Source organism: Littorina saxatilis, linkage group LG7, assembly GCF_037325665.1.
Source record: "Littorina saxatilis isolate snail1 linkage group LG7, US_GU_Lsax_2.0, whole genome shotgun sequence".
Taxonomy (NCBI): domain Eukaryota; kingdom Metazoa; phylum Mollusca; class Gastropoda; order Littorinimorpha; family Littorinidae; genus Littorina; species Littorina saxatilis.
The window spans coordinates 46,828,567-46,855,212 of NC_090251.1; the positions used below are offsets into that span (position 1 = coordinate 46,828,567).

Consider the following 26,646-nt stretch of genomic DNA (forward strand, 5'->3'; position numbering starts at 1 on the left):
TCTCTTTCTTAGTCTCTCTCTCTCTCTTTCTTAGTCTCTCTCTCTCTCATTCTTAGTCTCTCTCTCTCTCTCTTTCTTAGTCTCTCTCTCTCTCTCTTTCTTAGTCTCTCTCTCTCTTTCTTAGTCTCTCTCTCTCTCTCTTTCTTAATCTCTCTCTCTCTCTTTCTTTGTCTCTCTCTCTCTCTTTCTTAGTCTCTCTCTCTTTCTTAGTCTCTCTCTCTCTCTCTTTCTTAGTCTCTCTCTCTCTCTTTCTTAGTCTCTCTCTCTTTCTTAGTCTCTCTCTCTCTTTCTTAGTCTCTCTCTCTCTCTTTCTTAGTCTCTCTATCTCTCTCTTTCTTAGTCTCTCTCTCTCTCTCTTTCTTAGTCTCCCTCTCTCTCTTTCTTAGTCTCTCTCTCTCTCTTTCTTAGTCTCTCTCTCTCTCTCTCTCTCTCTCTTTCTTAGTCTCTCTCTCTCTTTCTTAGTCTCTCTCTCTCTCTTTCTTAGTCTCTCTCTTTCTTACTCTCTCTCTTTCTTAGTCTCTCTCTCTCTCTCTTTCTTAGTCTCTCTCTCTCTTTCTTAATCTCTCTCTCTCTTTCTTAGTCTCTCTCTCTCTCTCTTTCTTAGTCTCTCTCTCTCTCTTTCTTAGTCTCTCTCTCTTTCTTAGTCTCTCTCTCTCTCTCTTTCTTAGTCTCTCTCTCTCTCTTTCTTAGTCTCTCTCTTTCTTAGTCTCTCTCTCTCTCTCTCTCTTTCTTAATCTCCCTCTCTCTCTTTCTTAATCTCTCTCTCTCTTTCTTAGTCTCTCTCTCTCTCTTTCTTAGTCTCTCTCTCTCTCTTTCTTAGTCTCTCTCTCTCTCTTTCTTAGTCTCTCTCTCTCTCTTTCTTAGTCTCTCTCTCTCTCTTTCTTAGTCTCTCTCTCTCTCTTTCTTAGTCTCTCTCTCTCTCTCTCTTTCTTAGTCTCTCTCTCTCTTTCTTAGTCTCTCTCTCTCTCTTTTTTAGTCTCCCTCTCTCTTTCTTAGTCTCTCTCTCTCTCTTTCTTAGTCTCTCTCTCTCTCTTTCTTAGTCTCTCTCTCTCTCTCTTTCTTAGTCTCTCTCTCTCTCTCTTTCTTAGTCTCTCTCTCTCTTTCTAGTCTCTCTCTCTCTCTCTTTCTTAGTCTCTCTCTCTCTCTTTCTTTGTCTCTCTCTCTCTCTCTCTTAGTCTCTCTCTCTCTCTTAGTCTCTCTCTCTCTCTCTTTCTTAGTCTCTCTCTCTCTCTTTCTTAGTCTCTCTCTCTTTCTTAGTCTCTCTCTCTCTCTTTCTTAGTCTCTCTCTCTCTTTCTTAGTCTCTCTCTTTCTTAGTCTCTCTCTCTCTCTCTTTCTTAGTCTCCCTCTCTCTCTTTCTTAGTCTCTCTCTCTCTCTCTTTCTTAGTCTCTCTCTCTCTTTCTTAGTCTCTCTCTCTCTTTCTTAGTCTCTCTCTCTCTCTTTCTTAGTCTCTCTCTCTCTCTCTTTCTTAGTCTCTCTCTCTCTCTTTCTTAGTCTCTCTCTCTCTCTCTCTTTCTTAGTCTCTCTCTCTCTCTTTCTTAGTCTCTCTCTTTCTTAGTCTCTCTCTCTTTCTCTCTCTCTTTTTTAGTCTCTCTCTCTTTCTTAGTCTCTCTCTCTCTCTTTCTTAGTCTCTCTCTCTCTCTCTCTCTTTCTTAGTCTCTCTCTCTCTCTCTTTCTTAGTCTCTCAGTCTCTCTCAGTCTCTCTCAGTCTCTCCCTCCGCCTCTCCCTCCCCTGCAAGAAGTCGGTGAAGGGAGAAACTCGATGCACCCACTGAAGTAGCGCTGTGGGTTTCCCTGAACCCACCCCGTCGTTAGAGAAATAAACGGTAAAAACCCTCTTTCAAATGTATGGGTTCAGACAAACCCGCATCGTCGTTAGAGAAATAAACGGTAAAAACCCTCTTTCAAATGTATGGGTTCAGACAAACCCGCATCGTCGGGCGTGTGTAGTCAAAAGCGGCATCCGGCAAAGGTTAAAGATGTTTATCAAAGATGTTCATAATTACTTTTTTACTCGCTTGGCTTTATGAGTGTTGAGAGGACAGACAGATCTTTATAATGGAGACAAAGAACAATCTTAAGAATGCAAACGAAACCAAGAGCAACAATTTCTTCTTTTTATTTGGGGTACAACTTGACACATAAGGGGAAACAACGTGCGTACTTGCTTACCTGATGCAGACTGTTCTGTTGGCACTGTACTTCAACTGTAGTATCCTATCACTTGTCTCTGTGCTAACTTATTCTAAGTAGTAACTTGTATTTCTTTTCTGCTGGTCAACACTCCTTTACTCTATTTCCATAGCTCTATTTCCTCTGGTCTGGTCTATAGCTCCGTCCTCTAAGAATTCTCTGCAGTCCGTCTTTTTGTCTTCCCTATCTCCCTAGATTAAGTAAGCTTGGGCTCTGTGCCGTCTTCCCATTTGGGGAGACTGACGTCACAGGGTCCAGCATCGTGGCACCTGCGAAATAACGCTAACTCAGCTACGATTGTACTACGCGATGGCCAAGAGAATTTGTCTGCATCAGGTTTGCCTACAACGTACACACATTTACTCACATAAAACAATAATAATACATTATAATAATAACATCAATATCAAACCGTGATACCACCCTGCGGCCAGTCGCAAGAGCTGACCTCAGGTCTTTATTCTTAAAACAAGGAACACTCAAAATAATCCACCATTAACAAAACAAAATATCCCATCAACTTGATCTTCCGACGATATTCCAATAGTAAAACAACTACTTCCACCGGAAAGCCTGTACATAATTGTGTGCGAGTGTGAGTGTGTGAGTAGTATATACTACTTGTGTGTGGGTGTATGTGTGTGTGGCCGGTCACGGGAGAGGCCCCCCCCCCATCACACACACTCAGACACACTGACGGACTGAGTGAGTCTTTGCTACTGGTCAACGAGCTCTACTTGTCCTAAAACAATAAGGTCAAACTACTATAACTTATAACTGAAAGGAAAAACACGTGTCCTGTTTGAAATGACGTTAAATCAACGGTGTCAGAAAAAGAGAGATAAAAGAAATCCTCAAATTCCTGAGGATACAGGCACTCCATGAAAGCAGCCACGAACACACTCACAGAGGCACACAAACTTGTGCAGATACTTTGCAAAAATATGATTTAAAAACCAGGCCTGCATGTCGTAATTTCTTTTTTGTGTGGCTTTATTGAATGCTTCAGGCAGTGACTTTTCCCTGTCCAGTTTCCTCTTTCGTCTCGCTTACCCCACTCCGCCCCCCCCCCCCCCCCTTCACCTCCACTCCCTTTACCCAGCCCCGACAGCACAAACTTCTAATCTGCAAGGCAGAGTACACATTTTCTAAAAGGAAGACTACTCCTCTTTAATTATATCCGGAGATCTTCCAGCTGTCTCAACCATAAGCCAAGTGGTCGAGTCTTATACCCCCATTCCACACAGCCGATCTAGGTCCCGTTCCCGTACCGACCAAGGAACGGTGCGGGCACGGGAGGGATCGGGAGAGAACCGCATTGGAACGTAAATGATCGTTAACGGAACTGCTTTGAACGGTATGGTCGGTAGGGACGGTTGAGTTTGGGCTGCATGTTCACATTTTTAGCCGTTCCCCTCCCGATTAGAATGAACGGTAATGGAACCTCAACCCATCGGTAACGGAACGCTTGGATCGTTAAAGGAACTTAAAACAACGGTAACGCAACGGTAGCGCTCTCACACACTGAGTTGTCATACCCACATTCCACACATCCGTTCTAGGTCCCGTTCCCGTACCGAAGGACGGCTGCCACTATGGTCAGACGCTGTTGAAAGATGCAAAAAACGGCCGTTTGCGCAGCGTTCCATTGTTGTGGCAGCTGTCCTTGGTTGGTACAGGAACGGGACCTAGAACGGTTGTGTGCAATGGGGGTATAACTTTTGACACCGACAAACTGAAGAATGAACAGATCTATGAGGTAACCGTCTCAATGGTCCAGGCTCAGGAAACAAAGAGTATATATGGCCTGGGGCGATTGTAGTTTCCCTTCTTCGTGTCTGATAGACAAGGACAATAAATAGTAGAGCATTGTGCAATTTCATGTTGGCATCTTCTCCACTGAAAGCAAGAACCCAAAGACTGAAGACCAAAGTGCTTATCTCACTTCTGACCCGAATCACCCCCCTCCTGCTGGGTACACGTGCACTCAAGTTAACACAAGACTGACACCTCTACCTTTGACCTGTGTGCCAGGAGTCGGATGAGAGAGAGAGAGAGAGAGAGAGAGAGAGAGAGAGAGAGAGAGAGCGAGAGCGAGAGACAGAGACAGAGACAGACATAGAAAGACAGAGGCGGAGAGACTCAGAGGGAGACACAGACAAAGACACACAAACAGAGAGAGACAGAGAAAGAGACAGACAGACAGACAGATAGACAGAGAGTGACTCGAGACGGAGAAACAGATAAATGAACACCGGGTGAGAGAAAATGACTCGAGAGAGAGAGCGCATGAGATCGAGAGAGAGACAGAGAGAAAGAGATTGAGAGAGAGACGGATACACACACAGACACTATGGCAGAGCGAGAGAGAGACGGAGAGACTTGCATGGAGTGTACGTGACAGACAGTGTGTGTTGCTATAAACAGACAGACGAGGTGCAGCTCATTTCCGAAACAGCGCAAATGGGACAACAGTGACATGATAGGCCTACTGTTTGAATTCCAAAAAAGCGCGGCTCATTTCCGGAACAGCACAGATGACAAAGTTGGTTTCAACAACTGATCTCGTGAGAACGGTAACAAACGACTCATGTCACCTCTCCGAACGCATTCCAATAGATAGCCCCCCCTGTGGCCATCAATAAATCAACCTGACCATGCACATACCTATCATTATTTAAATTCATGGTTATGATATCAAACAACTACTCCCAAGCCAATTTATGCCCTACACCACAACCTATCACATCCTAACCCGACGTCTTAAACTCCGCGGACGCTTCGACGACTTAACTACACTGAAGATTTTGCTGAATCTGGCTAATTGATGGAGCCAGTTTCAGTGGTGATGACGATGTGAAGGTGCAACGGACGACAACCCGGCAGGCCATGACAGCAGACAGCTGGACAGTGTCGATCGTTGGACTTGGCACTCAGGAATCAGCTTTCTGTGCGTTGTTGGGGCAACCTCGTAGAAGTATAGGATTACTCGTGGATCACTGGTGTTTTTCAACATACTCATAATGCAAGAGACAGGAGCTGTCGGCTTTTTGCTTTTCACCCGCAAGGGAGCTAGCCGACCCCAGACTTATATAATAACCCGTGATAATATCATCATTATATTATAACATGATAGGAGACCTGAACTTTGCAGAAAGTTCGACGGTGGTGGTGATGGGGGTGGTGTGTTTGTGTGTGTGTATGTCAGTGTGAGGATGGTGTTGATGGTGGTGGTAGTGTGTATGTGTTGTTGTTGTTGCTGGTGGTGGTGGTTGTGCCGGTGTGTGAGTGTGTGTCAGAGAGAGAGAGAGTTTTCCTATTTTCTCTTTCCACGTGAGGCTTTGTACAATGAAAAACAACTTGCAATGGGTATTACGTTGTTTAATCAAAGTACACTTTATGTATTTATATTACCGGCATAACGGACAAGCATGCATGGTGCACCCCGCTGTTTTATTTTAGTAACACGTGTGAATGTGCTATTAGCTTAGCATTCCCCAGGACACCGTCATTGCGTCAGTTTCAATGCGTGTGACATGTCAGCGTGGTAAAGACAGGCGTGAATTTATGGTGACGGAACTGCATGTTGCCATTAAATGGGAAGAAGAAAACACACACAAAGAAGCGCTCCATGAAAACAGTGGTACATATTTTATTTAACCTGCGCAGACCCTATTAGTCTACCCACAGGCTTTATCAATTGCTCAACTGATACCAAAAAAAAATCCTTTTCCTCAGTCTGTAGCTTTTTGTTTCATTTACCTGACAAGTAAATGTATTCTCCGTAGTTGCACTAAACACCACGGACTTGCGGACTTGTATTTTGCAAGTTCGAGCTAAACACTGTCTGATAAGGCCCGGTCGCGAAGGAGAACGTACGTACGTACGTGGACGGGTGGTAACGGACTTTACCACATTCTTCCCTAAATATTTAACCGTCTGGCATTCCGTTGTCGGGACGTCTCTCTCGACTGTATTTGGCATTGATATATTGTGTTTAAAATCTCCATTGTCCTATTTGGTTTGTGGAATGATGTTAAGTCATTGGTCCGTCGATCAATGTGGGGGGGGGGGGGGGAGTTACAACACGGTCTAACGGTACTAAAGATGGAGCACCTTGTCGGAAAGTGGATGTATGAACGGCGGCGATCTCGCTTGATGTAGCCACGAATCGCAAACGTTAAATTGACAGACATAGCATGATGTCGCAGTGTTACGCTTGTAGGAATGGTGGGTTTGTGTATGTGTGTGTGTGTGTGGGGGGGTATAAACCATTTTCTTTGAGTACGCCTATTTCGAAAGTCAGAGAGATTTAGCAAAGAAAACAAACTGGCTCGGCAGCCTCCAAATTTCTATCCAACCCATCGCTCAGTACAAGGACTGACTGTCCCGTCGGTGACAATAGCGGCAGTGTTGGTTATCCGCTGAGAGATCGGGGACCCCCGCTCGTCGACGTCGCAGTCCTGTGGCAAGTGGTACCGCTGAGCCGTCGAGGACCCAAATCGGTCCCCACCACCACATTGTCAATATTGCCCGAATTTGTTACCACTCCGAGACAAGCCAGCATTATGACTGTGCCCTTGTTCTTTCTGGCGTTTTGTGTTCCTACAATAGACTCTTCGGATTAAACGCAGGTGACATGGGTCACAGATGGTATAGCTGATTAAAGAGCAGTATAATTTGTTCGGTTTTGTCGTGAGTTTTGTAATGACAAACAGGTTATGTCTGATTAAATTCGGGTGACATGGCACACAGATGGTATAGCTGATAAAACAGCAGTATACTTTATTGCGTTTTGTCACGAGTTTTGTAAATGACAAACAGGTCAGTGCGATATGTATCAGTATATATCTACATTCATGTGGCCTTGTGCCCTAATAATGGTTTTATCTCAGCAAACACGACATAATGGCAAAATGCCAGAAGAGTTTGTAGGGGGGGGGGGGGGGATTGGGGGGAATCCGGTCAGTGTGTGTGTGACCCAAAGGTCGTGTGAACTGTACTACTGTACTGCTTTGTTTATAATGGTGGTTTCTTCACCAACAGTTTTGTGCTTTAATTTTTGGTTTTAAGTTAACTTGGTTTTGATTTTAATATTTCCATATCCAAGGCATTGGTGGTTCTTTGAGATAATGAAATAATAAATGACAAGATAATGAAGCAATCTGAGGGGATGGGGGTTTGTGTTGTGTATGCGTGTGTGTGTGTGTGTGTGTGTGTGATTCTTTAAAAAAAAAAAGTGTTTAAGGACAGTGGCGGATTTAGGGGGGGGGGGGGGGCAAAGAGGGAAAAAAAGAGAGAGAGATATATATATAATTAAATGACAGTTTCTGAGCTCAGGTGGCCCTAGATTGCAGCATTTTGCTTCCTTGAAAAAACAAATTCCGGGGGGACATGCCCCCGGACCCCCCTAGCATGTTAGGGCGCTTCACGACCTCAATTAGGGTGCTTTGCACCTTCAAGTTTGTGCAAAAAAGTTTGGGTGTGCCCCCCCCCCCCCTCCTTAAGATCCTGGATCCGCCCTTGAAGGAGAGAAAGAAGAAAACACACACACAGAAGCATGTACATACATGCAACCATGCACTGTCAGACAACCATGCACTGTCAGACAACCATGCACTGTCAGACAACCATGCACTGTCAGACAACCATGCACTGTCAGACAACCATGCACTGTCAGACAACCAGACTGTGCATTAATGGGTCCTTGAACAAATTATGAAATTTTATGGACATACACCCTTTAAAAAATAAGCCAGAGTTATGGACATTGCATGCAAGTGTTGTTACCTGTATGCACCCACAAAGTACTGTGTTGGTTTAAGGAATTAAAGGAAAGAAATATGAAGATAACCCCAACACAAGAAAAGGGGAAAAAGAGGCTGTAGACAGGATGTGTCTAACAGGGCCAGTAACCAGAACAATCATGTAAAGGCTTAAGATTTTCTCTGCTGTTTTTATCACGTCTTGCAGACAAAATGAGTATGTTCCAAACATGTTTTAATAGACAAGTTGAATGACGGGTTGTGCAGATTCCTCGGAAATATTTGTGATTAGAGTATCATTTTCCTTGCAATTTGGAATCTAAGTGAATAGAAGATCTTGTGAAGGACCAGTGATGATTATGCGCTCCAGTGGTTATGACTGGTTGTCTGTCTGTTTCGTTTTATTTTTCTTGCTTGGCCTGGCTCAATCTGTGTTGCCTGCTTGTGTGTCAGCGACCTCTCTGTTTGTCTGTCCATATGCATTTGTGTGTGTGTTTGTGTACGTGTGTGTGCATATGTGTGTGTGTGTGTGTGTGTGTACTTGCATGCGTGAGAGAGAGAAAGGGGGATACAGACAGAAAGAGAGAGTGAGAGAGAGAGATTTGGTGATGTGTGTGTGTCTCTGTGTTTCAGAGGAGTTACTGAAGAGTACAGGAGACATGGTGGATGTGTTGCTGGATGTGTCAGATGAGTTATGTCATACCGTGTGTGTCCTTGGCATTGTGTGTTTCAGACAAGTTACTGAAGAGTACAGGAGACATGGTGGATGTGTTGCTGGATGTGTCAGATGAGCTGTGTCATACCGTGTGTGTCATTGACATTGTGTGTTTCAGACGAGTTACTGAAGAGTACAGGAGACATGGTGGATGTGTTGCTGGATGTGTCAGATGAGTTATGTCATACCGTGTGTGTCATTGACATTGTGTGTTTCAGACAAGTTACTGAAGAGTACAGGAGACATGGTGGATGTGTTGCTGGATGTGTCAGATGAGTTATGTCATACCGTGTGTGTCCTTGGCATTGTGTGTTTCAGACAAGTTACTGAAGAGTACAGGAGACATGGTGGATGTGTTGCTGGATGTGTCAGATGAGTTATGTCATACCGTGTGTGTCATTGACATTGTGTGTTTCAGACGAGTTACTGAAGAGTACAGGAGACATGGTGGATGTGTTGCTGGATGTGTCAGATGAGTTATGTCATACCGTGTGTGTCATTGACATTGTGTGTTTCAGACAAGTTACTGAAGAGTACAGGAGACATGGTGGATGTGTTGCTGGATGTGTCAGATGAGTTATGTCATACCGTGTGTGTCATTGACATTGTGTGTTTCAGACAAGTTACTGAAGAGTACAGGAGACATGGTGGATGTGTTGCTGGATGTGTCAGATGAGCTGTGTCATACCGTGTGTGTCATTGACATTGTGTGTTTCAGACGAGTTACTGAAGAGTACAGGAGACATGGTGGATGTGTTGCTGGATGTGTCAGATGAGTTATGTCATACCGTGTGTGTCATTGACATTGTGTGTTTCAGACAAGTTACTGAAGAGTACAGGAGACATGGTGGATGTGTTGCTGGATGTGTCAGATGAGCTGTGTCATACCGTGTGTGTCATTGACATTGTGTGTTTCAGACGAGTTACTGAAGAGTACAGGAGACATGGTGGATGTGTTGCTGGATGTGTCAGATGAGTTATGTCATACCGTGTGTGTCATTGACATTGTGTGTTTCAGACAAGTTACTGAAGAGTACAGGAGACATGGTGGATGTGTTGCTGGATGTGTCAGATGAGCTGTGTCATACCGTGTGTGTCATTGACATTGTGTGTTTCAGACGAGTTACTGAAGAGTACAGGAGACATGGTGGATGTGTTGCTGGATGTGTCAGATGAGTTATGTCATACCGTGTGTGTCATTGACATTGTGTGTTTCAGACAAGTTACTGAAGAGTACAGGAGACATGGTGGATGTGTTGCTGGATGTGTCAGATGAGCTGTGTCATACCGTGTGTGACATTGTGTGTTTCAGACGAGTTACTGAAGAGTACAGGCGACATGGTGGATGTGTTGCTGGATGTGTCGGATGAGCTGTGTCAGAAGTGGGCATCCTCTGCCCTCGTGGAGGCCGTGCTAGAGGCCATTCATCAGATTGGGTCAGTGCTGTCTTGTAGAGGGACTCATGTAATAGATCTATGTCTGTGTGTGTGAGTGTGTGTTCATGCATGCTTATAAGCATGTGTGCATGTGTCTGTGTCTGCAAATGCATGTTCTGGAGAGTTTGTGACCTGACAGACTGACAGACCAACGGAATTACCAATGTACAGACAGACAGGGAGACAGGAGATAGACATACATTCGTCGTCCTCTTGGAATTTTGGCGTAACTCGATTCTTGGCGTTTTTGATGTTTTTGTGCTTTTGACTAAGTAAATCATTCTCAGTAAGAAGTATCATGTTCTCCATAATACGATAGACAATACATGATTTAACATTCTTTTATCTTTCTTACCACAAGAAAAATAATCAGTTTTGGTCTTCTGCTGAAAAGCTGAAATGAGTTACGCCAAAATTCCATAAGGACGTCGCATTCTTGTTCAGATGACCCCAGGACTGTACTTAATGTGGGAATGGGAGGGGCTTCCACAAAGAGACAGGGGGGGGGGGGGGGGTGCTGTTGTAATTTTGCATTTGAAAGGGGTATTTTGGGTCTCTCCTTGAGGGAAATGGGTACCTTTGCCGGGTAAGGTGGCGGGGGCTTCTGAAAGCAAGAAAACTCCTCTCATTATCCAGCTAGGTAATGGTCTGGCTAACAGTCTGGCTAACAGTCTGGCTAATGGTCTGGCATGACTGTGGTGACAGGTACCACGACAGTGAGGAGTTGCAGCCCTTCATGCACGTCTTCCAGCTGCTGTCCACATCACAGCAAGGCGTTCAGGCCCTGGGTGAGATGTGTGTGTGTGTGTGTGTGTTTGTGTGCTCGCGAGTGCTCATGTGTGTGTGTGTTTGTGTGCATGCGTATGTGTGTATGCGACCTAAATTTCCCAGCAATGGCACAATAAATGTGTGAAAATGAAAACGATTTACCATTTTCTGTTTATATGGTCTGTAACTTTACCTCCATTTTTAAGAGACAACCCCCCCCCCCTCCCACACTTTTAAGACTTGATTTTCTCAGTTTTGTGTTGGTGTTACAAAGGGCTAAATGTGCCGGTGAAATCATGCAAAGGACTGACATCCAAGTGAGAATTAGCTCCTACCTGTGCTTTCTGCACTATCAGTGTGTTATAACGCTTTTTTCACTCAAAGGTACGCACATCGGAGCTGACTATTGGCATTCCCGATTGGTCGTGTCTCTCAGTGCACAGATTGCTAATCACATGTGGAGACACACTCACTAGTGATTGGCCTACAATGCACTGTACTAACATAATTCTGTATGCATGAAACGAAATCCACATGCCTTATTTCTGCCTCTTACAGTGGAGAATGCTGAGAGCGTGCTGGAACCTCTACTGCATCACCTGTCCTACGTCTGTGACTACGAGATTGTCAGCGTGGAGGATCATCTCCCTTGCCTGTGCTCCGTCATCTCCATTATTCACGTTCTGATCACATCCGACTCTTCTGTGGCTGACAAGCTTTCCTCTAGTGAGTCATGTCACTAAATAGTACAGATAGTAGTTTAATTTGGTAATAGTGAACTTTAGCGTTGTAAATTCATAGCTCACAATCCAGTGGCCTTTAAGCCTCCTCCTTCTTCGTTCATGGGCTTAGACTCCCATGTTCACGAATGTTTTTAGCACGAGTGGAATTTTACGTGTATGACCGTTTTTACCCTGCCATTCAGGCAGCATACGCCGATTTCGGGGGAGGCATGCTGGGTATTTTCGTGTTTCTATAACCCACCGAACACTGACATGGATTACAGGATCTTTTCCGTGCGCACTTGGTCTTGTGCTTGTGTGTACACACGAAGGGGGTTATGTCACTAGCAGGTCTGCACATAAGTTGACCTGGGAGATCGGAAAACTCTCTACTCTTAACCCACCAGGCGGCAGCGACCGGGATTCAAACTCACGATCTCCCGATTAGGAGGCCGACGTCTTACCACCACGCCTCTGCGCCCGTCCTTTAAGCCTCCAATTTTGCAGAACCTGCTCTCGTAAGCTTGGCAAGTCATTTTTGATACCTTTGAAATCACGGAATGGACTTTACAGATGCCTTTTGTTTTACATGGGTTTTACAAAGAAAACATCCACTGGCACAGCCACGTTTTTGAAGGAGGGGAGGCAACTGTTGATATTACATATGCATTTTCTCGTCATTTTCGTCTATCAAATGACCAAATTACTTTATTATGATTTAGTTTGGAGCTGAGCTCAATCTGTCAATTGATTCCACGATAAATATTTTTTGGTTTGATTAAAGGGACTTATATCAAAAATAAGTGTAAAATGCCTCTGGATTGTGAGTTATGAATTTACAACCCTAAAGTTCAACATTACCTTTATTTTTTTTCATTTGAAAGAGAATGAATTCAAAAGTGTAGGGAAAATACTGTTTCTATTTAACGTATCTTATTTTAGAAGTGACCAGGAGCATACATCTGAGATTTTGAAAAAGCAACGATAAGCCCAGGGTAACTTTTATCTAAAAACGAAGGGAAGTAACTGGCATTGTTTAAAATCAACACATTATATCCGAGTGCTTCAAAGTAAGATGCTGACATCATTTTTAAACCAATTCATCCAAATGAAGCGTTTACAAGAGATTTTGCATTCTTTCGATCTGACATAGTATCAGGTGCCTTGTCAGAATAAGAAGATTAATGTGTCATAAAATTAAAAAAACAGGGAGATTCCAAACTAATGCTGTTTTTAAACAAAAGATATGAAGTGATCGTAATTTCTGAATAAAAGATCTTAAAAAATTTTGAAATTATTTTGTCTCCCCCACAGAGTCAACCTTACTGGGACAGATGTTGAAAATCCTGGATGGGGTGTTTCACGCCAGCAGTCACTACGGCAACGCTCTCGGTATCCCAGACCCAGCCCGCACAGGGGCTGCCAGACAAGACTCCACGGAAGATGAGACCAGACGCTCGGTTGACCGACGCTCCATGGACAGACAACACAGCGAAGAGCAGGCACACGTCTCCGCAAGTCGGGCAGACAGTTCATCTCGGAAGGAAGGACGAGGAGAAAGTAGCAAGAAGGAGGGGGAGGAAGATGGGAGGGCTGAAAGGAGGGGTGGAGATGTCGACGGGGAGAAGAAGAAGGAGGGGGAGGGGGATGGTGAAGATGCTCATGCCTCCGAGAAACAGCAGCTCAGGATTCTGTTTGAACTGTTGCAGGCCTTCTTCCTGGACTTTGTGGACACTTTGAAGTTGGTGAGTGTGTGTGTTACATGCACTTACTTTCTTCCTTACTTACATATTTATTTCTCAGAGAGAGAGAGAGAGAGAGAGAGAGAGAGAGAGAGAGAGAGAGAGAGGAGAGAGAGAGAGAGAGAGAGAGAGAGAGAGAGAGAGAGAGAGAGAGAGAGAGAGAGAGAGAGAGAGAGAGAGAGAGAGAGAGAGAGAGAGAGAGAGAGAGAGAGAGAGAGAGAGAGAGAACTGATGTATACAATGTTATTTTTAACATACTCCCTTCATTGATTTATTTGTTTATTGATCTGTTCCTTTATTCCTTCCTTCCTTCCTTCCTTCCTTCCTCCCTTCCTCCCTTCCTTCCTTCCTTCCTTCCTCCCTTCCTTTATTCCTTCCTTCCTCCCTTCCTTCCTTCCTCCCTTCCTTCCTCCCTTCCTTCCTCCCTTCCTTCCTTCCTTCCTTCCTTCCTTCCTTCATTCATTTGCGTCATTCATTATTCAATTTATCCACATGTTTTTATTTTATCTAATCAATTACTTTTTCTTTTCAGTATGAAAATCCTCGGCAGACAGAATCAAGTAACAAAGACAAGACCACCAACCCCCCTCTCTTCCTCCCCATCCTGTCCTTCCTGGACAGAAGACGACGTCCTTTCCTCGGCTACCTCGTGCACACGTTAGTTCACACTCTGCCCGTCTCCGCCAGCAGTGACAGTGTTCCACAGGACGGACACACAGCAAAGACGCCCGCTAGCAGCGGTGTTTCTGAGAGAGGAAAAGCGGCGGTGGTGCACCTGCGCCGTTTGTGTGAAAAGTTCAAATTGACAAGGGCAGTGAGACTTCTGAACGAGGCCATGGAGGATGTGAGTTAGTGTTGGTTGGTGAAGGTGTTGATGTTAAATTTTGCCGAGGATGTGGATACAGTGGTACACATGTACCTCTTTGTTAAGACCTCAAATCTGACAACTCTGGGTCCTAAAAGAGAGAGGGAGTCTTTAAAATGAAGATCAATTTAGTGACACTGAGAAAAACATCTGGAAAAATGAGGTATGATAGTAGGTGAGGTCTTATAACAGCGGTTTGCACTGTATTGGCAGTGTCGGATAGAGTAAGGGAGAGAGTTCCACGCAACGGCAGCAGAGTGGGAGAAGGCTCTCTGGCCGTGCTGTTTGCGACTAAAAGAATATAGACGGAATATTCTAGTGTCTACAGAGGAGCGGAGGGATCGTGAGGGTGTATAGAGTGTGAACAGGTCAGACAGGTAGGATGGGGCTAAGATTAATGTTGCTGAAACGTTTTGTGAAAACTGTGGCTCATAAGTACTTGCTTTGCTTCCAGTTTGCATAGAGAGCCTGCATATGTTTGTTCCTGGTATTATGTAGGTTAATTATCCATTATGTGTGATGAATTTACAGTTACTTTCTTAGTATAGGGCAGGGGTGTACCTTAACTTTTTTTTGCTACTGGCCAGGGGGGCCAGTAAGTCAAAAATTGAACCGGCCCCCCAAAATCCCAAGCGGCCCCCAACCGGCCGGGATTTCTTACAACCGCCCCAGTGGCTCGTTGCGTGCTAACCACATACACAAAAGACGTACATTCATACTTATTATGCATACATGTGGATTTGCACTACTAATAACTACCAGAAACACACACAAAACTTGATGACTAAAATGCTATATTTTAATATAATGATAATTAACCTTGTTTTAATAAAGAATTTAAAATAAAAGCCGCCACAAAGAAACAAGAAATCAAAATAACACAAAGAGGGTGGTGGGAGGGGGTGGTAGCTATTTTGACTGCTGATGCAATCGCCAGCGGCTCGTGGCACTGGAGGGGTGGTCAAGTGAGGCGGAGGGGGGTAGCTGTCTAGCCAATGTGTCTGGCCTTGATTGGTGGTAGTCCTGAGTCCTTCTAAAAAAGGGGGGGGGGGATGAGTGGGCAGTAGAGAAGTGACAGATTTTGAGATCGCCCGCGAGAGATATTTGTTTGCCGGCCGTTCCGATTAACTACGTTGCCTAACGACTTTGTGCTTCAGCGAAATTTGAACCCGCCCGGCGGGCGATTTCAGAGGAATTTGGAACCCGCCCGACGCGATTTGAACCCGCCGGGGGCGATCGGGCGACCGCCAATATTCAGCCCTGATAGGGTGGTGTGCAATGAAATTGCCTACATTTAAAATGGAAGCTTCATGTACATTTTTCGTTTTGCATTTCACTCACATTTTGGTGCCTTAACGCATGTATGACATTTTTGCAACAGTGGTAAGCTTCATGCAAAATTTCCATTTTGCATTCCATTGCCATTTTGTTTCAAAATGCATCAATTGATTGCCATACTGCCATTGTTTTCATTGACAAGAATGATGAGCTTCATGTAGATTTTGCGTTTTGCATTTCACTGCCAATTTTGGTGTCAAAATTTGTCAATTAAACCACATACCGTACTTTCCGGGTGACAAGGCGCTACAGCGCATAAGGCGCACCCCCTTCTTTTTAACAAAAATTGTAATCCAGTCACCCATTGGGCGCAGGGGGCCGATAGGGCGCACCAAAATTGAAAAAGTATACCAGTAACAAACGGTCGAAGAATGAAAATAAGCCGCACATCAAAGGAAGAATACAGAGTGGAAATGACCCAGTTTTTGCCATGAGAGGTGGTTCCCCTGTCATATCTGAGAGAGGAAACACTTCCTGCACCGGGGTCAGTGACCGGTCAGTGACCGAGTTTAACAGAGTGGAAATATGTGTGCTCTGTGTGTGCGGCGAGATCAAAGGCAGGTCCATTGTGATAGCTGGGTGGCTTGAGAGCTCGAGGAAACTTGGCCAGGGCAGTACCTAGTAGCTGAAACATGCATTATCACAAGTTGTTTGACTGGTACTCAGGCGGTCTCTTTGATTTTTTTTCGTATTTCATACACGGATTAGGCGCTTCGTTATACAAGACGCAGGGGTCGAACTCGAGGAAAAAAGTCGCGCCTTATGACCCGGAAAGTACGGTACTGCCATTGTTTTCATTGATAAGAATGATGAGCTTCATGTTGATTTTCTGCTTTTTACTGCCAATTTGTGTGTAAAAATGCATCAGGTTATCCACATACTGCCATTGTTTTCTTTGATAAGAATGATGAGTTTCATGTAGATTTTGCGTTTCACTGCCATTATTTGTGTCAAAATGCATCAGTTAATCCACATACTGCCACAGTTTTCACTGTCTGATTCTTCATCTTGTCAGAGAGTGTGCAAGATTTTGCATCTAACACAGGAGTAATTAATCAGATGAAAGGTCTTGCACGCACACTGACAACCAGCTTTGACATGAAAATGTTCTTTGGTCACATCTACAAAACAAGAACAAATGTTACACTTTCTTGATACATGGTATTGTTTCACATATTGATTGTACCTGTTGAGGTCTTACCGCATGTTTTTCCACAAGCGTTGTCTTTCATGTGCATGTTCAATAGGGAATCTCTGTAATTTACTTTTTTTTATGTGGGAAAATTTGACCTTTCTTTCTTTATTTGGTGTTTAACGTCGTTTTCAACCACGAAGGTTATATCGCGACGGGGAAAGGGGGGAGAGGGGATAGAGCCACTTGTCAATAGTTTCTTGTTCACAAAAGCACTAATCAAAAATTTGCTCCAGGGGCTTGCAACGTAGTACAATATATTACCTTACTGGGAGAATGCAAGTTTCCAGTACAAAGGACTTAACATTTCTTACATACTGCTTGACTAAAATCTTTACAAAAATTGACTATATTCTTTACAAGAAACACTTAACAAGGGTAAAAGGAGAAACAGAATCCGTTAGTCGCCTCTTACGACATGCTGGGGAGCATCGGGTAAATTCTTCCCCCTAACCTGCGGGGGGTAATTTGACCTTGAATGAGATTTTTTGAGGTTGGAATCTTATTGGACATCCCGTTATTTTTCCACCGAAAATTGTTTGCATTATTTTTCTAAAATGTTATTAGGATATATGTATCACCACATTCAAGTTGAGAACATTTTTGCTATTTTGGTGCTCGTTTCAAGTCATTGTACATGCATTGTGAATTGAGACTTGTCCACAAATTTGTTAGGCTCTTGATAAATCATGCTGTATATTGTAAAATGATTATTAAATTGAAAACACTAATGGAATTGTTTCTTTTAGATTATTTTTTAGTTATGCCTATTGCTCAACTTGCTGTCCTCTCTGTCTCGCTCACACACACACTCACACACACACACACACACACATACTCACACATACTCACACACACACACACATACTCACACACTCACTCACTCACACTCACACAATCACACACACACACACCAAAAATGAATTTTCTTCAGAACCGTTCAACACATTTATAGTCAGACACAACAAATGTACAACCTTAAAACAAACTTTGAACAAACAAACAAGCATTCAATCATCAGTCAATACTTCAATTGTACATGAAACTCACATTTGCAACTTGCACGTTTATAAAATGGTCCCTTCTTCCAAGCTTTCTTCAACAACATTTAACACCAAACAAGAAAAACAACCATGAACATAAACAAACAAAGAATGGAAAAAACCCACCATAACTCAATTCTGGGACTAAGGTAGATAATAAGATCACACTGTGTTTTGAGCACAGCTTATCTGCCCATTTTTAAAAGGTCCTCTTGCTTTCATCTGTTTTTGAATCTTGTTTGCGGTTCCAAGAAGACAATTTTAATTCCAATATGATGGGTAAACGAATTAACAGTGAAAACACTGAAATTGAGAGCCTTATGAAAAACGTGTTGTATAGTTGCCTTTAGTTTACCATCCTCAAACAACAACTGCAGGTCATTTCAATACAGTGTCGGGCATGGGAATTGAAAAAAGTAAAAAAGGCTGACATGTTGTAAGTAATATTAAAGTCGGCGGCGCGAAGCGCCTAGCCTTACTAGGGGGGTCCGGAGACAATTTCTCAAAAGAACCCAAATGATGCAATTTGGTGTCATCTAAGCTTCAGGTTTCCCGTTAAATTCAGTTTTTAGAACCATTTTTGCCTCCCCTGTTTATTTTTTCGGCGGATACTTTTGCTTTTTCGGCGGAACGAAAAAAAAATTCAGCGAAAATGTGCCTTTCGGCGGACAATTCCCATGCCTGAATACTAACAGTAGAACGATTACAAAACACTGCTTTAGCACACAGACAAATCACAACATACAGTCAAAAATTGTAGATAATGGTAGGATACTAGTACAGTGGTACCTGCAATGCGAGGCCCCTCCGATGAGAAGACGCCTCCCAAGAAAGGACACCTTCTCTTGTCCCTTTATCTATTAATATCATCTTTACCAAAATGTTTATGACTACAGCACAAGTATTATTCTTATTTCGTTTTACCAAAAAGTACCTATCCTGACAGGCCACCTCCAATGTAAGGACACTTTTGGCTGGTCTCACGGGTGTCCTTTCATGGCAGGTACCCTTTCATGTCTTGCACTCAGTCTAGAATCCCCACACACTCACTTGAGCCGTTGGCTGGTACTGGCAGGTGAGAAATAGTCCAGTTGCCGCTACAGCTGGGATGTTACTACTAACCTGTACTCTTCTTCTTCCCAGCCAGGCTAAAACTTGAATCCGGTCTGTAGGGTGAAGTCTGCATGCCGCTGCAGCGAGGACTGTTACTACTCAACATCCCTTTCACACACACACAGCCTTACACTGTTGTCTTGGTAAGTCCTGAGCTTGGTCTAGAACCATTCTGTGTAAAACAAAACTCTCATGCCTCACTTGATCCCTTGGCGAGTGGAGGCAGTTAAACAAGCTGCGTAAGGCGAAATTACTACATTTAGTCAAGCTGTGGAACTCACAGAAGGAAACTGAACGCACTGCATTTTTTCACAATGACCGTAGTCCGCCGCTCGTGCAAAAGGCAGTGAAATTAACGAGCCTGGTTTAGCGCGGTAGTGGTTACGCTGTGCTGCATAGCACGCTTTCCTGTACCTCGCTTCGTTTTAACTTTCTGAGCGTGTTTTTAATCCAAACATATCATATCTATATGTTTTTGGAATCAGGAACCGACAAGGAATAAGACAAAATGTTTTTAAATCGATTTTGGAAATTTAATTTTGATCATAATTTTTATATTTTTAATGTTCAGAGCTTGTTTTTAATGCGAATATAACATATTCATATGTTTTTGGAATCAGAAAATGATGAAAAATAAGATGAACGTAATTTTAGATCCTTTTATAAAAAAAATAATTTTAATTACAATTTTCAGATTTTTAATGACCAAAGTCATTAATTAATTTTTAAGCCACCAAGCTGAAATGCAATACCAAAGTCCGGCCTTCGTCGAAGATTGCTTGGCCAAAATTTCAATCAATTTCATTGAAAAATGAAAGTGTGACAGTGCCGCCTCAACTTTTACAAAAAGCCGGATATGACGTCACCAAAGACATTTATCCAAAAAAATGAAAAAAATCATCTGGGGATTTCATACCCAGGAACTCTCATGTAAAATTTCATAAAGATCGGTCCAGTAGTTTACTCTGAATCGCTCTACACACACACACGCACAGACACACACACACACAGACACAGACACAGACACAGAGACACACATACACCACGACCCTCGTCTCGATTCCCCCTCTATGTTAAAACATTTAGTCAAAACTTGACTAAATGTAAAAAACAGTGGCATTGTTGCTAGTTAGTTAGTTAACTGTTGCTTAATGGGTCCAGCGGACCATTTAGGCCGAATCAGGACCCCCATTGTTGCTAGACTGGGACTATGTGTAGCCCATTTTGAAGGACACAGCTTTTTTTGATTTCCTTAGAAACAGTGAGCTAATTGCCTATGCAGTACATGTACCTATCATGACAGGCCACCTGCAATGTAAGGACATTACGCTTTGTCTAGGTCTCTTATTTCAGTCCTCTTTTCACACCCTTGGCAGGCAGACTTACAGCTTACAACAGAGTAAGACTGTTTACACTGAAACAGTTCCATCATAGTAAACATCCTCTAAAGTCTAAACACACAGGAAACCACGGTAGCAGCAGAGTGTTTCCCTCTTCTCTTTTGTCAGAAGTCTTTGACTGGCAGGACCGTATCAATCATAACTGTTTTCACTACAGCACTTGTCTTCTACACATGGGAGACCCACAGTAGCTTGATGTTCTTTGATTTTTCCAGCGCTTTTAATACTATACAGCCTCATTTAATGGCGGAGAAGCTTTTTAGCATGAATGTCCCAGCAGCCACCATCCTCTGGGTTATCGACTACCTGACAAACAGGCCACAGTATGTTAGGGTGGGGGGGCAATCAGTTTCAGACACAATCTGCACAAACACAGGGGCACCACAAGGCACAGTACTCTCACCTTTTCTTTTTTCTCTCTACACAGCAGATTTTAGAAGTTCTAGTGACTCCTGCCCCATAACCAAGTTTGCTGACGACACTGGACTGACCGGACTGCTGACTGATGACCACGACTCTGACTACAGGCAGGAGGTAGATAGGTTTGTGGGGTGGTGTGAAAACAACTATTTAGAGCTTAATGTGGGGAAGACAAAGGAAATGATAATGGACAACAGGAGGGGGGAACATGTACACAGGGAGATAGTGATCAAGGGGGAGGTCGTAGAGAAGGTAGAGCAGTATAAGTATTTGGGGGTGATTATAGACAATAAGTTGACATGGAAACCAAACTCTGATGCCCTTGTGAAGAAACTCCACTCTCGCCTGTACTTTTTGAGAAAACTCAGGTCTTTTAACATCAGACAAGAAATCCTTCAGATGTTTTACACTTCAACGTGCAATAGTGTGTTGTACTTTGGCTCCGTGTGTTGGGGTGGCAACATCAACAAGCAAGACAGGGATAGATTAGATAAATTCATCAGGAAAGCAAGTGGGGTGGTTGGGAGGAAGCAGGACAATTTCACATCAACACATGAACGACGACTGACTGACAAGGTACAGAAGATTTTGGCTGACGACTCGCACCCACTCAGACCGGAATTTGACAGTAGACGGACAGACAGGAGCAACAGATTCAGACAACCAACCGCAAGATCCACACGCTACAGAAATTCGTTCATTCCATCTGCAATTCACATCTTCAATTCTCAGGTGGGGCGGTAGATGCTGGTGTTGTCGCTCTGATGCACGGGGTCAGTGTTCTGTATTGTTTCAGTATTGTTGATTTTGTTTTGCATGATTATATACTCTTATTCTACTCTCTTAGACAATATGTGATAACCGGCAAGGTGCTGACTTTCGTTTGTGCATTGTTGATGGTGAATGCATGTTAATTTATTTTTAATATACTTTCTTATGTGATAACCAATGTGCTGTATTTTCTCAGGACAAAGAACAAATGTTGATTTTGAATGTTTTATGTATGTTATTATTACGGACACAAACGCTCAGCAATGCAATTTCTCTTTTAGAGATTAATAAAGTTATTGTATTGTATTGTATTGTATTGTAAAGCACCTTGTCCAGTTCACAATAAAGTAGCCCAGAACTGTTTCAACTTCAGTATACCCCCACACACAGTAGAACCATAAAGGCCAGTTGCCACATTCTCCACAAACATTCAGAACACAACACAGTATTCCAGAACTGTTGCAACTACAGTAGACCTCTACATACGGTAGAACCATAAAGGCCATTTGCCCCATTGTTCACATGCACAATGCTGTGCGTGCTTCGAAAGACGCCCTCCACACATGGGTGAGCCGCAGTAGCAGTAAAGCACTTTGTCCAGTTCAATTGAAACGCAATAAAGTATCCGAGAACTGATTCAACTTCAGTAAACCTCCACATAAAGGCCAATTGCCGCATTGTACACCTTCATTTGGAACACAAAAAGTATTAATGAGCTGCATGTGCTACAAGAGACGCCCTCTACACATGGGTGAGCCGCAGTAGCAGTAGAGCACTTAGTACAGTTCAATTGAAACGCAATAAAGTATCTCAGAACTATTTCAAGTGCAGTAAACCTACACACACTGTAGAACCATAAAGGCCATTTGCCGCATCGTACACCTTCATTTGGAACACGAGAGAGTATTGATGAGCTGTGTGTTCTAAAAAAGATGCCCTCTACACATGGGTGAGCCACAGTAACAGTAGAGCAGCTTGTACACATACATTGAGAACACAACAGAGTATTCCGGAACTGTTTCAACTACAGTAGACCTCTACACTTGGTAGAACCATAAAGGCCATTTTGCTGCATTGTACACCTTCATTTGGAACACAAGTGAGTGCTACAAGAGACACCCTCGACACATGGGTGAGCCGCAGTAGCAGTAGAGTATCAATGAGCTGTGTGTGTGCTACAAGAGACGTCCTCTACACATGGGTGAGCCACAGTAGCAGTAGAGCACCTTGTCGGGCACACTACCCACCTCATAGTTGTAGTCCCACGTCAGCTCCGTGCCTGCACGGATGTACCTGCAACACAGGAAGACGTGTTACTGCTAGGATTTACAAGAAAAGCAAACACTTATACGACTCGCCTTCGTCATGTCCCATTACAGTCCAACCCCATTTTAAGACTCTCCCCTTTAATAGAAGACTTCCTCCCTCCTTACCCCCCCCCCCTCCAGTTAATGGGAACACTCTTATGGGATCCAGTTCTGGCGGTTTGAATGGAGAATGCAGCATCAAGTTGCCTCATGATAAAAGGATCTTTTTTGCCTGACCAGCTTTGTCATCATGACAGCACTATTAACAGTAACAACATGGAAACATGAAAAGTATAATAACTAGACTAAAAACAAATGTCCAAGGTAACATTAGCAGCACACGAACACACACACACACATGGACACACATACATACTCACACAAACACACACTCACATACATACACACACACTCACATACACACACACACACACACACACATACTCACATACACACACACACACACACACACAAAACAAGGAAGCATACACATAATTCATATAAGACAAACAAAATGCAGCAGACACGTACTGTCCAGCGAAGAAGGCCACCCAGGGAAAGCGCAGGTCATGAGTATCCACAAAGATGTTCTGAACAAACACATTCGGACTGCAGCTATGCTGTAAAAAAACAAAACAAGGGAAAGTGAGACAATTAAACCTTAGTTTTTTTTTTAAAGCGACCTGAAGCAAAAAGAGAGGTCTTTAATTGGAGGAGCGTGGTCATAACATGGGAGTCTTAAATCAAAGGGTCTTAATGTGTGTGTGTGTGTGTGGGGGGGGGTTCTTTAATTGAAGGGACTTAGAAGGGGAAGTCTCAAATCAAAGTCTTAAGGAAGAGGGGAGGGGGGAGTCTTCAGGAAGAGGGGAGGGGGGAGTCTTAAGGAAGAGGGGAGGGGGGAGTCTTAAAAGGGGGAATGTGAAATCAGGACGTCCTAAAAGACGGCTTCCAATGTACCAAAAAAATGTGTGTGTGTGTGTAATTGTTGTTTATATTGATGTGTGTTAATGTTATTATGCATTCAGCATGGATGTGTTTTAATGTTATTATGTGTTCAGCCACAATGTAATTTCTCTTTTGAGATAATTAAGTATTATTGTATTGTATCATATTGTATTGTGTGACAGTGCGCGTACGTTGAGGTAGCGGCCGATGTTGCCCACGGACTTGGCGTCCATGATGTAACAGGAAGACGCGTCTTTGAAGAAAAGTCGTGTCCCTGGCTTTGGTTTCACGTCCTCCTCCTCAGAGTCTGCTGAAACAACACCACGCACATGGCATTTACACTCATTTTATTTCAATAAAAAGACCCAAAAATACTGTATGAAGAAGGACGAAGAAGACGAAACAAATAACGGTACAGTGTCTGGCGGCGGAACGAAGTTCAGGGGTGGATGTTGCAGTGAATGCTGGGACGGGGCGGCGTGAGAGCATACTGGGAGGGGGAACAAGCGTCGGGACAAGCAAGAGAGGATGAAAACAATAAAAATTAAAAATTAAAAAAATTGAATAAAAAATAACGGTACAGTGTACAAGTTGTCTGTACAGTGGAACCCCTCTTTTACGTCATTTTCTTTTTCTTCTCCTTCTGCGTTCATGGGTTGAAACTCCCATGTACACTGTTGTGTACTTGGTATTTTTGTGATTCTTCTTCTTCTGCGTTCATGGGCTGAAATTCCCATATACTCTTGTCTTTTTAGCACGAGAGGGCTTTTACGTCTATGACCGTTTTTACCCCGCCATTTAGACAGCCATACACCAATTCCAGGAGATGCATGCTTGGTATTTTCGTGTTTCTATAACCCAATGAGCTCTGACATAAATTACAGTATGTTTTCATTGTGAACTTGGTCTTGTACTTGCGTGTACACTCAAAGGGGAGTAAGGCGCCAGCAGGTCTGCACATAAGTTGACCTGGGAGATTGGAAAAACCTACAACCATAACCCACCAGGATTTGAACACTCAACCTTCCGCATGTGGTTTTGTTTGTTTGTTTGTTTGTTTGTTTGTTTGTTTGTTTGCTTAACGCCCAGCCGACCACGAAGGGCCATATCAGGGCGGTGCTGCTTTGACATATAACGTGCGCCACACACAAGACAGAAGTCGCAGCACAAGCTTCATGTCTCACCCAGTCACATTATTCTGACACCGGACCAACCAGTCCTAGCACTAACCCCATAACGCCAGACGCCAGGCGGAGCAGCCACTAGATTGCCAATTTTAAAGTCTTTGGTATGACCCGGCCGGGGTTCGAACCCACGACCTCCCGATCACGGGCCGGACGCCTTACCACTAGGCCAACCGTGCCGGTTCCGCATGTGAGGCTGTGTCTTATTCACAAGGCCATTGCTCCCACACCCATCTTTTTAATGTTATGATTTCTTATCCCATTGCAGAGAAATTCAGGTTGCATCCTCCTAGTGAACAGCTAGCAGCAACAAGAGTTTTTTTCCAAGAAGAAAACAAACGATCATCAATTTTTCAGTGAGCATTTCAAAGAATTGTGCTACTGATCATATTATGGACTCATTTCAACACACAACAAGAAGGGCAAAGCCCATACGACTCACATGCTTGACCTCGACCTTTAGGGTAACTAAACCTAGCAATGACATCATACACTAAGAACTGCTTTACACATTTTTCCTACCAAAATACATGTGACCTTGACCCAAGGTCAAGGTCATCCAAGGTCATGCAACACAAAGCTGTTAATTCAAGACATAGGAAGTACAATGGTGCTTATTGGCTCTTTCTACCATGAGATATGGTCACTTTTAGTGGTTCACTACCTTATTTTGGTCACATTTCATAAGGGTCAAAGTGACCTTGACCTTGATCATATGTGACCAAATGTGTCTCATGATGAAAGCATAACATGTGCCCCACATAATTTTTAAGTTTGAAACAGTTATCTTCCATAGTTCAGGGTCAAGGTCACTTCAAAATATGTATACAATCCAACTTTGAAGAGCTCCTGTGACCTTGACCTTGAAGCAAAGTAAACCAAACTGGTATCAAAAGATGGGGCTTACTTTGCCCTATATATCATATGTAGGTGAGGTATTGAATCTCAAAAACTTCAGAGAAAATGGGAAAAATGTGAAAAATAGCTGTTTTTTAGGCAACATTTATGGCCCCTGCGTCCTTGACCTTGAAGCAAGGTCAAGATGCTATGTATGTTTTTTGGGGCCTTGTCATCATACACCATCTTGCCAAATTTGGTACTGATAGACTGAATAGTGTCCAAGAAATATCCAACGTTAAAGTTTTCCGGACGGACGGATGTCCGGACGTCCGGACGGACGGACGGACGGACGGACGGACGGACGGACGGACGACTCGGGTGAGTACATAGACTCACTTTTGCTTCGCATGTGAGTCAAAAATAGACATCATTTGTTCTCATTTCCAAGAAAGTGACTTGTATGCCTAGGATACGAACACATACAGACATGATGCAGACACAAAAACAAAGATACAATACCTTGCATACGTGGGTTGGGCAGGTTCTTGAATCGTGACCCACCCGTGCTCTTTCGGGCTGAAACAATTCACAGTAACGTCAGAATTAACAAGAGGCGAAGCCTTCAAGGCTCACGTAAGAAATCGACAAACAGTAACACAAACTCAATCACTCCGTCACACATACACACACACAGTAAGCATAGGTGACACGGTGCAAGAGTGCGAGACACTAGATCTAGATCTGTCTGTCTGTAGCCTACTTACGGGGACACGACTGCCAGATGGCCAGATCGACACTGCGCTTTCGACAGCGCTTCCTCGCACTGACACTGGAAACATGCTGTGCAGATTAACCTGTAGGAAATCTCCTTTGGTATCTTCTTTATCT

General features: G+C 43.5%; 2 protein-coding genes across 2 annotated transcripts in view; one reads left to right on the plus strand and one right to left on the minus strand.

Moving 5' to 3' along the window:
- The first annotated feature begins 8,391 nt into the window (after nt 1-8,391).
- On the plus strand, nt 8,392-15,227 carry LOC138971635 (uncharacterized). Its single transcript, XM_070344402.1, has 5 exons — nt 8,392-10,108; nt 10,814-10,896; nt 11,435-11,602; nt 12,913-13,343; nt 13,873-15,227. The coding sequence occupies exons 1-5, from the start codon at nt 9,924-9,926 to the stop codon at nt 14,191-14,193; spliced, it is 1,188 nt and encodes a 395-aa protein (XP_070200503.1). The 5' UTR covers nt 8,392-9,923; the 3' UTR covers nt 14,194-15,227.
- A 2,442-nt stretch (nt 15,228-17,669) lies between these two features.
- LOC138970219 (histone-lysine N-methyltransferase SETDB1-like) overlaps nt 17,670-26,646 on the minus strand; it is a 56,282-nt gene continuing 47,305 nt past the window's right edge. The window contains exons 23-26 of the mRNA XM_070342716.1: nt 26,278-26,334; nt 23,926-24,044; nt 23,321-23,409; nt 17,670-22,775 (exon numbers count right to left, since the gene is read on the minus strand). Of these exons, the coding sequence (XP_070198817.1) occupies nt 22,658-22,775; nt 23,321-23,409; nt 23,926-24,044; nt 26,278-26,334 (383 nt within the window). The 3' untranslated portion in view covers nt 17,670-22,657. The remainder of the gene's footprint in view (nt 22,776-23,320; nt 23,410-23,925; nt 24,045-26,277; nt 26,335-26,646) is intronic.